Raw genomic sequence first — 14,200 nt, forward strand, 5'->3', positions numbered from 1 at the left:
ATCACCTCAAGTGCTCTCTCCCTCGATGGGGTCATGATCACATTTAGCTGGCGCCTGATGTTCGATGTTAGCTGTCTACCTTTGACAAAGCTGTTTGATCCTCTGCGCCCTCCTCTGGTACGAAGTCTTCCAGCCTTTTGGCTCAGATATTGGCCAATATTTTGGCGTCTATGTTTAGTAGCGAGATGGGTCTCTACGAACCGCATTCAGTCGGGTCTTTGTCTTTCTTGTGTATTAGCGAGATTGAGGCTTGTTCTAACGTGGATGGCAGCGTGTCCCTCGCCAGCGAGTCTGTGAACATCTCTTGCAGGCGCGGGGCCAATGCTGTCCCAAATCTTTTGTAGAAGTCCTCCGGGAACCCGTCTGGTCCCAGTGCCTTCCCCGCCTGCATGGAGTTTATACTTTCCATGATGTCTTTCAGTTCTAGCGGTGCTCCCAGACCCTGTTTTCTGTCCTCCCCCACGGTTGGCATGCCCAGTCCATCGAGGACCTGTTTCATCCCTGAGTCCACTGTTGGGGGCTCTGAGGTGTACAGTCCCGGTAGACGTTTTTGTTAACCTTGTCTGGGTCTGTTCTAGCATGCCTCTGTTGTCCCTAATTTGTACGATCTCTCTGGTGACTACCTGCTTTCTCAGCTGGTGCGCCAAATGGTGGCTGGCTTTGTCCCCGTGCCTTCTGCCTTGATCCCCTGGCTTGATAATGGCAGAGTGGGGGATACGCCGAGCCATGATGTTACAGATTGTAGATTAGTACAATTCTGCTGCTGCTGGTGGCCTATAGCGCCTCATGGTTGCCCATAGAATTTAAAGAAAATCTTCACTGTTGAATATTATGTGCAGCATTGAAAGTTTTTCGGAACCTTTTTTTCACTTCTAAAATTCATTTATCACTGCAGAAAATGTGAAAAATAGGTTCTGTACAGACTGCATTTGATACTTAAAGGTTAGTACACCTATCTCATAACAGACATGGTCCATGTAGGAGTGGTGCTGGTTCTATTAATCTGATGAATACAATTGTGTAGAACTTTGAGATAATGAATTTCCCTTCAGTACACATCCTTGAATTATAGACTGAACATTACTACTGTTACTTCAATCGTAATTGTAGTTTCAAAGCAAGGCTGCCAACCAATTTTTTGAAAAATATGATCAATCTTGTCATTAAAAATGTAATTGTGGTTAATCTGTGGTTTAATTGCTTTATATACCATAAAATCCTGTTTTTCTATTTCTGAATTCGTAGAAATCTTCTGTCCAGCTAACAATTAAGGGGCAATTTAGTGTGCCCAATCAATTTACCCTGCACATCTTTGGGTTGTGGGAGTGAGACCCACACAGATACGGGGAGAATGTACAAACTCCACGCAGACATTGACCCGGGGCTGGGATTGAACCCAGGTCCTCGGCAGCAGTGCTAACCATTGTCCCACCATGCCGCCACTAGTAATCGGCATATAATCTACATCCTCGCATTCATTTGTGATGGATATTAGTTCACAGTACCATAACGAGTTAGCAGCTAATTTTGCCGAGGCCTTGAAGTTACACATTTGAATGGTATTGAAAAGCCTTCTTTAAACAGGCTTGAATTAGAAATTCCACAGAGAACCCACGTGGAAAATATTCAAGATTCCAACTTTAATTAAAGCAACCACAAATCCTCAACCCGCCAGTAGATCCAGAGCACTAGTCAGATGCAGGAGGCCTGCAAAATAAATGGAAGCTCCAACTAGACCCAGACACAGGTCCTCATTCAGAATGCAACTGAGAACCTGTACCCGCTGAGGTCTGGCAGTGAGATTTCTACTCACCTCCAATATGAGCCATGTCATCTAGGCAGGTGAGGCAAGGGTATGGATTTCCCACACACTGTTGCCCAGCGATCTAAATCCTGGAATGAATCTGTATCAGTACCCTGATAATTATTTGTGTAGAAGTGTAACATTTATTCAATTAGATTTTTAAAATAATCTCCTATCTCTCCTAAGAGTGATAGTTTCAGCCCGGTAGCATAGGACAGCACTATGGTTTCACAGCACCAGGGTCCCAGGTTCAATTCCCGCATGGGTCACTGTCTGTGCGGAGTCTGCACGTTCTCCCAGTGTCTGCGTGAGTTTCCTCCAGGTGCTTCATTTTCCTCCTACAAGTCCCAAAAGACGTGCTGTTAGGTAATTTGGACATTCTGAATTCTCCCTCTGTGTACCCGAACAGGCGCTGGAATGTGGCGAGTAGAGGCTTTTCACAGTAACTTATTTGCAGTGCTAATGTAAGCCTACTTGTGACAATAAAGGTTATTTATAGGGGCTGGTTAACCTAACAAGCACGTCTTTCTGGACTTGTGGGAGAAAAGCAGAGCACCCGGAGGAAACCCACGCAGACACTGGGAGAATGTGCTGACTCCACAAGATAATGACCCAAGCTGGGAATCGAACCCAGGTCCCTGGTGTTGTGAAGCAACAGTGCTAACCACTGTGCTACTGTGCCGCCAGTTACTTCAAATGCAGTGGCTGGTTTAGCCCAGTGGGCTAAAGAGCTGGCTTGTAATGCAGAACAAGTCCAGCAGCGCGGGTTCAATTCCCGTACCGACCTTCCCAAACAGGCGCCGGTGTGTGGCGACTAGGGGCTTTTCACAGTAACTTCATTGAGGCCTACTTGTGACAATAAGCGATTATTATTATTATTACTATTATTATTATTCAGTGTTTAGCTCTATTTACAACTCTTCCAATAATGAGGCAATACATTCCAGTCTACAGCATGGCCTGTTCAGTACCAGTTAATTTTCAGATAGCTACTGACCTAGGTACTGAGTGATTCTTTAGCCCAAAAATGACCATGTAATTCAAATCCTGACCTTTGTCAGAAGATGGAAACAGGTTATAACAATATGCTTATATTTTCACAGACTCTCTTGAAACAAGGCGTTTTAGTGATCTGGATGCTGATGTTGACCTAGGCACACTCTCAGAGGAAGACAAAGAAGACCTTGGTGTGGAATTGGCCAAGGTAATCTTAGATTAATTGCATATTTGTGTGTATAAAAGTATTGTCATTACATTGTCATCTGTTTTGAGAAGACTAGTGATATAAATCAACTTTAGAGTATTTCAACAAAACTACAAGGTAATACTTATAATCATTTGGCATGGAGAGTAACCACCCTGAAACATGTTGGGGAAAATATCGAAAAGGACTTGTATTACCACATCTTTTCTTCATGAGAGTACTGGGTTATTAAAGTACATTGTGAACAATAACAAAATATTAAAAATAATCACCTTTAAATTCAATTGAATTTTTTAAATTATTCCATGAGATGTGGGCATCTCTGGCAGTGCCAGCATTTGTCCATCCCGAATTCCCCTTGAACTTAATGGGTTCTTGGGCCATTTCAGAGTCAACACGTTGCTGTGGATCACGTTGCCCAGGCTGATTAATTATGACATATTTCCTTTCCTAAAGGACAATAATGAACTTTTTAAAACAATCGATAGTTTCATGGTCACCTTGTGAGACTACCTTTATACTCCAGATTTGTTAATTGAATTTAAATTCCACCAGCTGCCATGATGAACAATCAAAACAAAATAAAATCATTAACTTTGAAATAACATTTATTTAAAATCTCTAGACTTTCCCAATGTGTTTAGAGTTTATCCAATGATGCGCTGAACCACATGGATTTGCAAGATGATGGGTTGGATTCCTAGTTTGTGCTTAGTTCCTTCACCTTTGCCTGGATGATTGTAAAAGCTATTTCAGGAGAGGTATTTGCCGATGATTCCACCGTATTCTGCTCGATTTGCAATGCTTCTGATGATGGGGTCCATACCAGCCTACTGCTGGACGTGGATAATATTCCAGCTCTGCCCAACAAGTGACAGATAGCATATGCAACATGCAAGTGCTAAGTAATGCTATAATCTCAAATGCAGAATGTTCAGTCATCTTGTGCTGACCTTGAATAGGATTACTTTCTCCACATCTTTTGCTACCCTTACTTTGAGGGTCATCATTGATCAGAAGCTTAACTGACCCAATCGTAGCAGCAATGTGAATATGTAGAGTGGTCTGTGATGAGTGGGTCACTATTTTGACACCGGGCATGTTGATGGAAGGGTTCACCATTCACCTGAATAATTGGAACTGCAGAAAGACTTGACAACATCCAGGACAGAGCAGTTTGCTTGATTAGTGTCTGCCTTTGGACTTGAACTTCATTTCATCTGTTACTGCCACACTGACTGCAGGATGCATGAACTTACAGGATGTACTCCATTCGACTGGAAACATTAACTGTTTTTCTCTCTCTACAGATGCTGCCAGACTTGCTGAGTTTTTCCAGCACTTTGTTTTTATTTTGGATCTCCAGAATCCACAATATTTTTCTTTTACTGCAGCAAGTCTACTTGGTTACTTGGACAGTATCTTCATCCCCTATTTCCCCAACTAATGAGGACAAGAGCAGCAATGTCATGAGAGCATTCTCATCTCCGTGTTCTCCCTTTCTCCCTGAACCAGGTCACACATAAACCAGAATTGGAAACTCATCACTGTTGCTTCAATGTCACTGTGCCAGCATCCAGAAATTCTCTATCTACCACCATTGTAGGAACAAATCACCAGAATGGTCGAAGGAAAACATAAGTTGCTCAGCACATTCAGTGATAGATAATAATTGTGGTATTCCAATATCTGGGGATTTTCACAGTAACTTCATTGCAGTGTTAATATAAGCCTATGTGTGACAATAATAAAGATTATTATACCACCCACGTCCTGAGAGAAAAATATTCTTAACCTGTATCATGATGCTGGCATTTTTTAATGTTTTTCCCCTCTGTGACAAGATTAAGCCACCCCTCCTCATCCTTCTTAACATGTCTGCAGCCTTTGGCATGGTTGACCACGCTATTCTCCTTTAATGCCTCTCCACTGTTGTCTAACTGCGTGGAATTCTACTTGTGTGGTTCCTTAGCTATCTAATTATATACAGGAATCTCTGCAATGGCTTCTCTTACCATTCCTGCATTTTTACCTCCAGGATCTATCCTTCACACCCTCTTCATTGTCATCCACCTGCTGCCTCTCAGTCACATCATCCAAAAACAGTGTTAGTATTTGCGTGTATGCTGACAATACTTGACGGTACCTCATCACCACTTCTCTCGACTTCTCCAAGGTTGCTAAATTATCTATTTGCTTATTCGGCAGCCAAAACTGGATAACAGAAATTTCCTCCAATGAAATATTGGGAGCAGAGGCCAGCAGATGAGAAGTATCAAACCAGGCTGTCTTTTCCTCCACAGGAATTGCATAGCCTGCCAAGAATTCCAGAAAGAAAAAATGATTTTATAACAATATTTTAAAAAGTCAAAATTGCAACTTAAACATTCACATGGCTCTGCGATAATGTTTGTGTGGTTAGAACTTATAGATTTGTAAACTGAGTGCATTCAGTACTGCTATAATTTCACGTAGTGACTTACCTGAGCAAGATACCCACTTGGCTAGAGGGTGGTTATGCTTTTAGATTGTAATATGTATTACTGAAATATCTATTTAGAATGTGTATGTGAAGAATTAAGTATGATTTTACTGTCAGCTAGAAGATGAAATCTCCACACTGCGACAAGTTCTGATTGCCAAGGAGAAGCATCTGGTTGAAATAAAGCAGAAGATGGGCATCACCCCACTGAATGAAATAAGAAACAACTTAAGCAAAGGCTGGCACGATATGCAGACTTCTGTGATGTAAGTCTTTGAGTGAATGAGTTTGCTGCAATTTCGTTGGACCATGTGTACTTTATTCCTGTTGTTGTATGCCGGTGCTTTGTTGTGATTGACCCAACTGTTTCTTTACTTAATACAAAATATACTTTTGAATGCTGGTTAATTTTTAATCGAACCGATAGAAGTACCTGTTTAAAAACTAAAATAAACAATTTCCCCATTATACTAATGGAGTAAATGATCTGGGGTTATCAAGATCAAAAGTTGAAAACTGCACATGTAGACATTGGCAAGGATTGAATTGGGCTGAGCTGCATTTGGATGCTTTGCAGTTACTCATCTATTTTCAAGCTTAGGCTGCCAGTATCCACAGAGCTTTATATCAGAATCAGAATAGGGAAACATTTATATTAATAAATAGTTTATTTAATAAGTACTAGCATGTTGAGTAAGTATTTCATAGGAAATCTGTTTGCCACGGAAGCAAAAGAAATTCGGTATGTCTGCATCGACTCTCACAAACTTGTACAGAGAGGATCCTATCCGGCATGACAGCTTGGTGTATGGCAATTGCTCGGCCCAAGATTGCAAGAAACTGCAGAGTGTGGTTTACTCAGCCCAACGCATCACACAAGCTTGCCACCCGCACAATGATTCTGTCTACACCTCCCGCTGCCTCAGGAAGGCAGACATCATTATCAGAGACCCCTCCCACCCAGGTTTTGCCTTCTTCCAGACCCGTCCATCAGGCAGAAGAGACAGAGGTCTGAAGACCCCCACATCCAGACATAGGAACAGCTTCTTCCCCACAGCTACAAGACTCCTCAACGACTCCCCCTCGGACTGATCAGTTCCCTGTAAGAACACTATTCACAACGTCCTATGCTGCTCTTGCTCATGTATTTGCTTTGTTTGGCCCTTGTTCCACACTGTAACCAATCACTGTTTGTCAATGTACCATTTGTCAATGTACCCTGTCGATTATTCTTTTTTTTGTCTACAGTGTACGTACTGTGCACGTTCTCTTGGCCGCAGAAAAACACTTTTCACTGTACTCCGGTACATGTGACAATAAATCAAATCAATAAATTTGAAGAACCTGGAAGAGCTCATGGCTGATAAAATGTAGACTGTACAAAACTCCAGACTACCTTTCTATGCTGTTTTCATTTTGGCCATTGTAAGTGGGTGGGGAAAAAATTACAACTTCAGCAAAAGAAATGTCCTTTTGAAGTCATTTTATACTGATAAAATAAATGCCACATACTGCGATTTAGATTTACCCGCTTTACTCTTTGCGCCATGAAAGAGCTTTTTTTCACCTTAATGTTTTATTCAAAATAGGTACAGGAATAGAAAAGTTCATCATAAAATCAACAACTGGATATAAAGATTAGCACTGTAGTGAAGCCTGAAATGTGCCCGCTCAATAATACAAACATTATCCTGAATTTCAGTTTCATATTGACTGGTTACAGTTATAACTTTCATGAAAGGAGCAATATGATGACAACAATGTTTAAAATCAGTGCCGTTTATGTTTCTAAAAGTAAATCATACTTGAATAGTTACCTTGATTGCACATCATGCTGATGAAATTTTAGTCATTGGATTTGAGTTGAGAGTTGACTATACAATAATAATAATAGCTTATTGTCACAAGTAGGCTTCAATGAAGTTACTGTGAAAAGCCCCTAGTCGCCACATTCCGGCGCCTGTTCGGGGAGGCCGGTACGGGAATTGAACCCGCGCTGCTGGCATTGTTCTGCATTGCAAGCCAGCTATTTAGCCCACTGTGCTAAACGAGCCCCAGTACAGTTATCAAGCCTTCACCTCAGAGGCAATAGGTCCAGTAGGAACAATCAATGATTGTCCTTATTAAATGCTCTGGTCTTGTTTGCATCCCTAATGTTAGATTACATTTGCAAGCATTGTACTCTGTATAAAAAATGATTAAATTGGAAAATACTTCCAATTTTCTTTTTGATCATGGAATGTGAGCATCGCTGGCAAGACTAGCATTTGTTGCCCATCTCTAATTACCCTTGAAACGATAGTGGTGAGCTGCTTTCCTGAACTGCAGTCTTTGGTTTGTAAGTACACCCACATGGCTGTTAGAAAGGGAGTTCCAAGACTTTGACCCAGCATGCTGAAGGAATGACGATATAGTTCCAAGTCAGGGCAGCATGTGTCTTGGAGGGGAATTTGCAGGTGGTGGTGTTTTCATGCATCTACTGCACTTGTCTTTCTAGGTGGTAAAGGTTACAGGTTTGGAAGAGACTGTGAAAGGAGACTCACCAAGTTGTTGCAGTTGAACTAATATGCGATGCACCCTGCTGACACTGTGCACTTATGATGGATGGAGGGAATGAATGTTTAAGGGTTTGGATGTGGTGCTGATCAAGTGGGCTGCTTTAACCTTGATGGTATCGATTTCATGAGTGTTGTTGGCGCTCCACTCATCCAAGCAAAGGAATCACACCCCTGACTTGCGCCTTGTAGATGGTGGACAGTCTTTCAGACATCAGGAACTCAGTTACTCATCACAGGATTTCTAGCTACGTTGTTTATATGGCTGGTTCAGTTAGATTTTTGGTGAATGGTAATTCACAGGATGTTGATAATGGGGGGATTCAGAGTTGGCAATGGGGAGATAGTTAGATTATCTCTTGTTGCCATGGCTCTAGTCTGGCACTTATGTGGCACAACTATTGCTTGCCACTTCTCAGCCTAAGCCTGATGTTGTCCAGGTCTTGCTCGATGCAGATGCAGACTGCTGCAATATTTGAAGAATTGCAAATGGTATTAAACACCAAAATCATCAGCGAACATTCTCACTTCTCATTGATGAAGTAGCTGAAGATGGTTGAACCTGCAGCATGTCTTGAGGCTGAGATGATTGGCCTCCAACTACCGCAACCATCTTCCTTTGTGCTAGGTATGATTCCAACCAGTGAAGAATTTCCCCCCCATTCCCATTGACTTCAATTTTACCACGTCTGCTCGATGCTACACTCGGTCAAGTGCTACCTTCATGTCAAGGGCAATGTTTTTCACCTGAACTCTTGAATTCAGCTCTTTTGACAATGTTTGGCTGTAATGGGATATGGAGCCAAGTGGCCCTTCCAAAACCCAAAGTGAGAATCGGTGATCAAGTAACTGGTGAGTAAGTGCTGCTTGTTAGTGCTGTCACTGACGCGTTCCACATCTTTGCTGATGATTGAGAGTAAACTAGTGGAACAGTAATTGGGCGCATTGGATTTGCCCAGCTTTTTGTTGACAGACACACCCTGGGACTATCCCTCATTGTTGTGTAAATGCAGTGTTGTAGCTATTGACTGATGGAGCTGTAGGTCAGTGGGCAATATCTCTTGTACTGCAAAGGAGTAAGACAGGAATTTACATGATGATTCTTTTTTTTTCGCCACTTTATGTCTCATTCTGGTATTGTTATGCTGGGTTGGTACATACTTTGGATTCACCTTCAATATTCTCTCAGATTCTTGGGTAATAGTCGCTCCCATAAGCACCGCTTATGTTCACAAGTCTTCTCAATATCAAGTCATGCAATAATGTAACTTGTGGGTAAAACAGGAGACTCCCTTGTCCTTGAATTTGGTAATGTGAATTTTGCATAGATTTCTTCAATCTTCTGGATAGCAGATTAGTTAACATTTTAGTGAGATGAAGTCCGATAGAAATTGTTTAGCTCCTTTACTTTGTGAGCAACTGAAAATGAACAGCAACAGTTCTAGCAGTTCATACTTCAGAAACCCAGGGTAATGGTCTGGGGACCCAGGTTCAAATCCCACCCTGGCAAATGATGAAATTTGAATTCAATAAAAATCTGGAAATAAATGTTTAATGATGACCACAAAACCATTGTTGATTGTTATAAAAACCCATCTGGTTCAATAATGTCCTTCAGAGAATGAAATCTGCTACTCTTGCCTTGTCGGGCCTACATGTGACTCCAGACCCACAGCACCCGGGTTGACTCTTGAATGCCATCTGAAATGGCCGAGCAAACCACTCAGTTCAAGGGCAATCAGGGATGAGCAATAAATGCTGGCCCAGCCAGTGATGTCCACATCCCCTGTACGAATAAATCAAAACTTCAAATTAACCTGCAGATCATCTCCATAAATGGTAAAAAATGCACCATTTTCTCCCAATTAGTGGGCTAAGTAACACTTGTTTTTGAACAACCATGTCACTAATTCAGGCCAAGGCTGAATTATTTTTAAGTTAGACTGCTGAGGCCATACCTGCCTATCTCTCTAGGCATGGAAAGATGGGCACACTCATCCCTAGATTTTAGTTTTTCTGGGATATTTATCACGATATTTAATCTGATTTCTGTATCTAGAGCATGTGACTGTCTTGTGAATTTAAGTCTTTGAAAGAAAGCTTTAACTTAAAAGCACATTTTAATATCAATTATGCTGAACTCCTCTACAAAGCTGAAATGTTGAAAATCCCTAAACACAACAATGATAAAATGGAATATTAAATATTCATTTACATTTGTTTGAATTCTGAAAATTTTGGTTTATCAACCCTATTTAGAATTGAATCTTATCGTTTTTCAGTATGGGCATTTAATGATGGGTAGCTGTTTTTATTACTTTTTTTCCAAAATAGTAAACCACCTGCACTTCATGTGGTGCCATATTCAGCCACACCTTGGGTTCATCCATAACACAGTATGAGTGTTATTTGTCCCTGCGTAACTCATTGTTGCCATGGAGAGGCATTCGCATGTGAGAAGGCATATTAATGTCAGTAAACTTGAGATGTAAGAGCAGAGAAAGGCAGATCAAGTTTAATAATTGATCCCTCAATAGTTTTGTGATTAGCTTACTGCTATGCTCTGGGTACTTTATTGATTTCATTAAAACATTTAAATTGTTGAGGATTTTTCCCCTCTACGTAATGACTGACCAATTGTCTTAAAAATTGTTTTACATTTTTGTAAGGCATGATTATCCACAATATAATTTAAAAAAAGAAACTAGCTGTGGGCTATAACAGTGCATAACTGTAACCAGGTTGTTGAATTTGGGATACGTTTCTGGCCTTTGCAGTGGGTGCAGATTCACTGCAATCATTCACAAGGAAGCTGGATGAGTTCTTGGCAGCACCTGATACTCTTGCATACATAAATTAAGTGGGATATTCGTAAATATATTTTATGGTCACTGTTGCGTCCTGGAGCTTGTTTAGGATTACTGGGAGATGCAGAGGAATTTTCCAGAATGATTTTTTTCCCACGTTGTTGTAGGTTTTTTAACATGTTTCTGCTTCTCCAGGAAATTACATTAACTGCTGGTGGGTGGGGGGCATTGGAGGATCGTTGTTGAGTAATTACATAGAAAAATCCTCAACAATTTAAATGTAGATGAATCAGCTAGATATTTTATGCCCTTTTTTCATATGTTCATTTGTAACATTCAAAGCTATATTCTTTGTTAAAACATAATTGTACAAAATTCTCACCACTCTTTCAGTAGGTACTCTTCAATGGCTAAATTGTTTAATTTATTTCGATAGCTACAAAAAAACACAGGAGACTCTCAATACCACGGGACAAAAGGCATCAGCTGCTTTGAATAATGTAAGCACTACACTTAACAAGAAACTAGGAGAGATGAAGTAAGTGAAAATGAATTCCGTTCTGACGTGGTAATTTTGAATGCAGTTTGTTATCAATACTTTTTCACTACACATACACTAGACCTGTTATTATTTCTACAACGTTCAGTTTTAAATGATTATTACAGAACCCATGCAACAAATACAAGTTTGTAAGATTCTTATGTTTTGAGATAGGCTCTTTAAGGTAAAATGGAGGAATGAAAGGTGCCATGTGACCTGCTCTGAATTCTATCTAACAACAAGCCTGAGTGGCTTAGTTGCTTTGAGGACAAAAGGGGCTCAAGTCAAGAGACTTGCTGAGAAGATGCCAGATATTCACATCTGTGGACAATGGCAAAGTACTGACTTTGGGTAGACTATTAGTCTCCAGGTCTCATGGAAGGGTTAAGGAGTTTCAGAGTTTGTACCAGTTATATGTTTAATTGTCTATTAAATTCCAATATAAAAATGAGTTGGAAGTCTAGAAGATAGCTAATTAATGTGTCTACGTGAATACAAGGTCCACGTGGTTCACGTTGTCAGGGAGATGGGATTCAAAAAAAACCATTGTATCATGTTGCAGGGTTTTCTAAGATATCACTCAGCTTGACAGAAATGAGTCTGTTTACAGGAATCTGAGAGAAAGAGTATAGAAAAATGGAAGTATCCAGTCCTGAAGTAGGGAAAAGGCTTTCCCTATTTTCCACAACGTAGAACGCAGGTGGGAATTTGTGCGGAGATTGAACCAGCCAGATTTGTGAGGATGTAAATGAAGATTTTCTTAGCTTGGGCTAGAGAGAAGGAATCTCCGATTTACCCCTCACAGTGAAAGTCAATTCTGAGATTTGAATTTACTGGCTGGGAAAGTAAAAAGGAAGCAGGCCATTGGGATTGGAGAATAGTTTTGGACTGGTTCTAGGAGAATAAAATGTCCGCTTAAGGGACAAGCTAAAATATAACCATGCTGGTGGATTTTTGGTCATTTTAAAATTTAAATGGGGAAACCTCTCTGTAGTTTAGAGTATAAGCTGCCTACAAAGATAGTGTTGGTCAATCTTGCTTTGAGTTTGTTTATTAAAACTTTTATAACTTGAAATTGTGTGACCTCTTCAGTCGATCGCTGGAATTAAGTACCTTTTTAAAAGTTGTCAGTCTCTGTGGGGATCAGAACAAATATCTTTTTTATCATGGGCTGGATTCTCCCTTTTCCCCCATCCAGACTTCTGGTTCAGCACGCCAGTGGGATGCTCCGTTTCGCCGGATGGTCAATGGGGTTTCCCATTGTGGGGCAGCCCCACGCCGCCGAGGAAACCACTGGGCTACCCTCGGGCTGCCGGCAAAATGGAGCATCCTGACGGTGGAGAATCCAGTCCCACATGTTTAGTAATGTATTATTCCACTGACTTGCTAGTGTATTATCTGTGCTGCTTGATATCTATAACTGACCAACTGTTTTGCTGTAGCTTATATTACTTCAGACGTCTACTCCCAAACAGGTGAGATTAAAATAGTTTTGATATTTGAGTGGTCTTTTAAGATACCAACATGGAACTGCATGTGTGACACATAATTCCACATTCTCATCCTGTTTAATGAACTAGTGCATATACAAAGGGTTTACCATGATATATTTCTTTCTGAATTATTTTATTTTTTGTATAGCAATCTAGCATACATCAAGTTATAACCTGAGTTCTAAATGTTGTTTTCATCCATCAATTTTGTACTGAGCCTTTTTTTTCACTAACTGTTGTGTAATAATCCAGTAACGTGATACATTAGAATGTGAGAATTGGAAGTGATTCGTGAGGAAAGGTGCACGGGATGTTAATGTTCCACACACTTTTTAATTTTCTTTTTGCAAATTTACTCGCATATCTGTTTTCCTATGGTCACTCACTTCCACAGATTCTCCTCCTCACTTCCCCAAACAAACACACCGACATATACAAAGATGTGGGGTGGGATTCTCCGACCCCCCGCCGGGCCGGCGTCAATCCCCCCCGCTGCCGTGTCCCGGATTCTCCCCCCCCGACATTCAGCGGGGGCGGGAATCGCGCTGCGCCGGTCGGCGGGCCTCCCGCAGCGATTCTCTGGCCCGCGATGGGCCGAGGTCCCGCCGCTGACAGGCCTCTCCCGCCGGCATGGATTAAACCACCTACCTGACCGGCGGGATTGGCGGCGTGGGCAGATGCCGGGGTCCTGGGGGGGGGGGGGGGGCGCGGGGTGATCTGACCCCGGAAGGTGCACCCACGGTGGCCTGGCCTGCGATCGGGGCCCACCGATCGGCGGGGGGGCATGTGCCGTGGGGGGCACTCTTTTTTTTCTTCCGCCTTCGCCATGATCTTCACCATGGAGGAGGCGGAAGAGACCCCTCCCCTGCGCATTCACCGGTATGACGTCAGCAGCCTCTGGCGCATGCGCGGACTTAAGCCGGCCCCGGCTGGCGTGGCGCCAAAAGCCATTCACGCCAGTCGGCGGAGTGGGAACCACTCCGGCGGGGGCCTAGCCCCTCAATGTGAGGGTTTGACCCCTAAAGGTGCGGAGACATCCGGACCTTTGGGGCAGCCCGACGCCGGAGTGGTTCACGTCGCTCCCAACACGCCGGGACCCCCCGCCCCGCCGGGTAGGGGAGAATCAGGGCCGTGGATTGAGGTATGGCTGTGTAATTCGAGTGACATGGTGGAGCGTTGAAAGTCGTGTCTCCACTCCACTCCACCTGCTGAAATTCTACGAGTAGCAGAGTTGGTGTCAGGAAGCTTGCCCGCCCTTCGGCCAGTTGATGCCCTTAAGTGACTCCTCCCACCAGAGCTGATATTTTACCAGTG

General features: G+C 42.2%; 1 protein-coding gene across 4 annotated transcripts in view; it reads left to right on the plus strand.

Moving 5' to 3' along the window:
* The window catches only part of tpd52l1 (tpd52 like 1), a 59,554-nt gene that overhangs the window by 31,282 nt on the left and 14,072 nt on the right, over positions 1 to 14,200 (plus strand). For 2 of the 4 annotated variants that reach the window (XM_038799735.1, XM_038799737.1), the window contains exons 2-5: positions 2,908 to 3,008; positions 5,608 to 5,756; positions 11,289 to 11,390; positions 12,836 to 12,868. In XM_038799735.1, the coding sequence (XP_038655663.1) occupies positions 2,908 to 3,008; positions 5,608 to 5,756; positions 11,289 to 11,390; positions 12,836 to 12,868 (385 nt within the window). The remainder of the gene's footprint in view (positions 1 to 2,907; positions 3,009 to 5,607; positions 5,757 to 11,288; positions 11,391 to 12,835; positions 12,869 to 14,200) is intronic. The other 2 variants (XM_038799736.1, XM_038799738.1) reach the window with 1 other exon arrangement.

The sequence above is a fragment of the Scyliorhinus canicula genome, chromosome 6, assembly GCF_902713615.1.
Source record: "Scyliorhinus canicula chromosome 6, sScyCan1.1, whole genome shotgun sequence".
In the NCBI taxonomy this organism is placed as follows: Eukaryota; Metazoa; Chordata; class Chondrichthyes; order Carcharhiniformes; family Scyliorhinidae; genus Scyliorhinus; species Scyliorhinus canicula.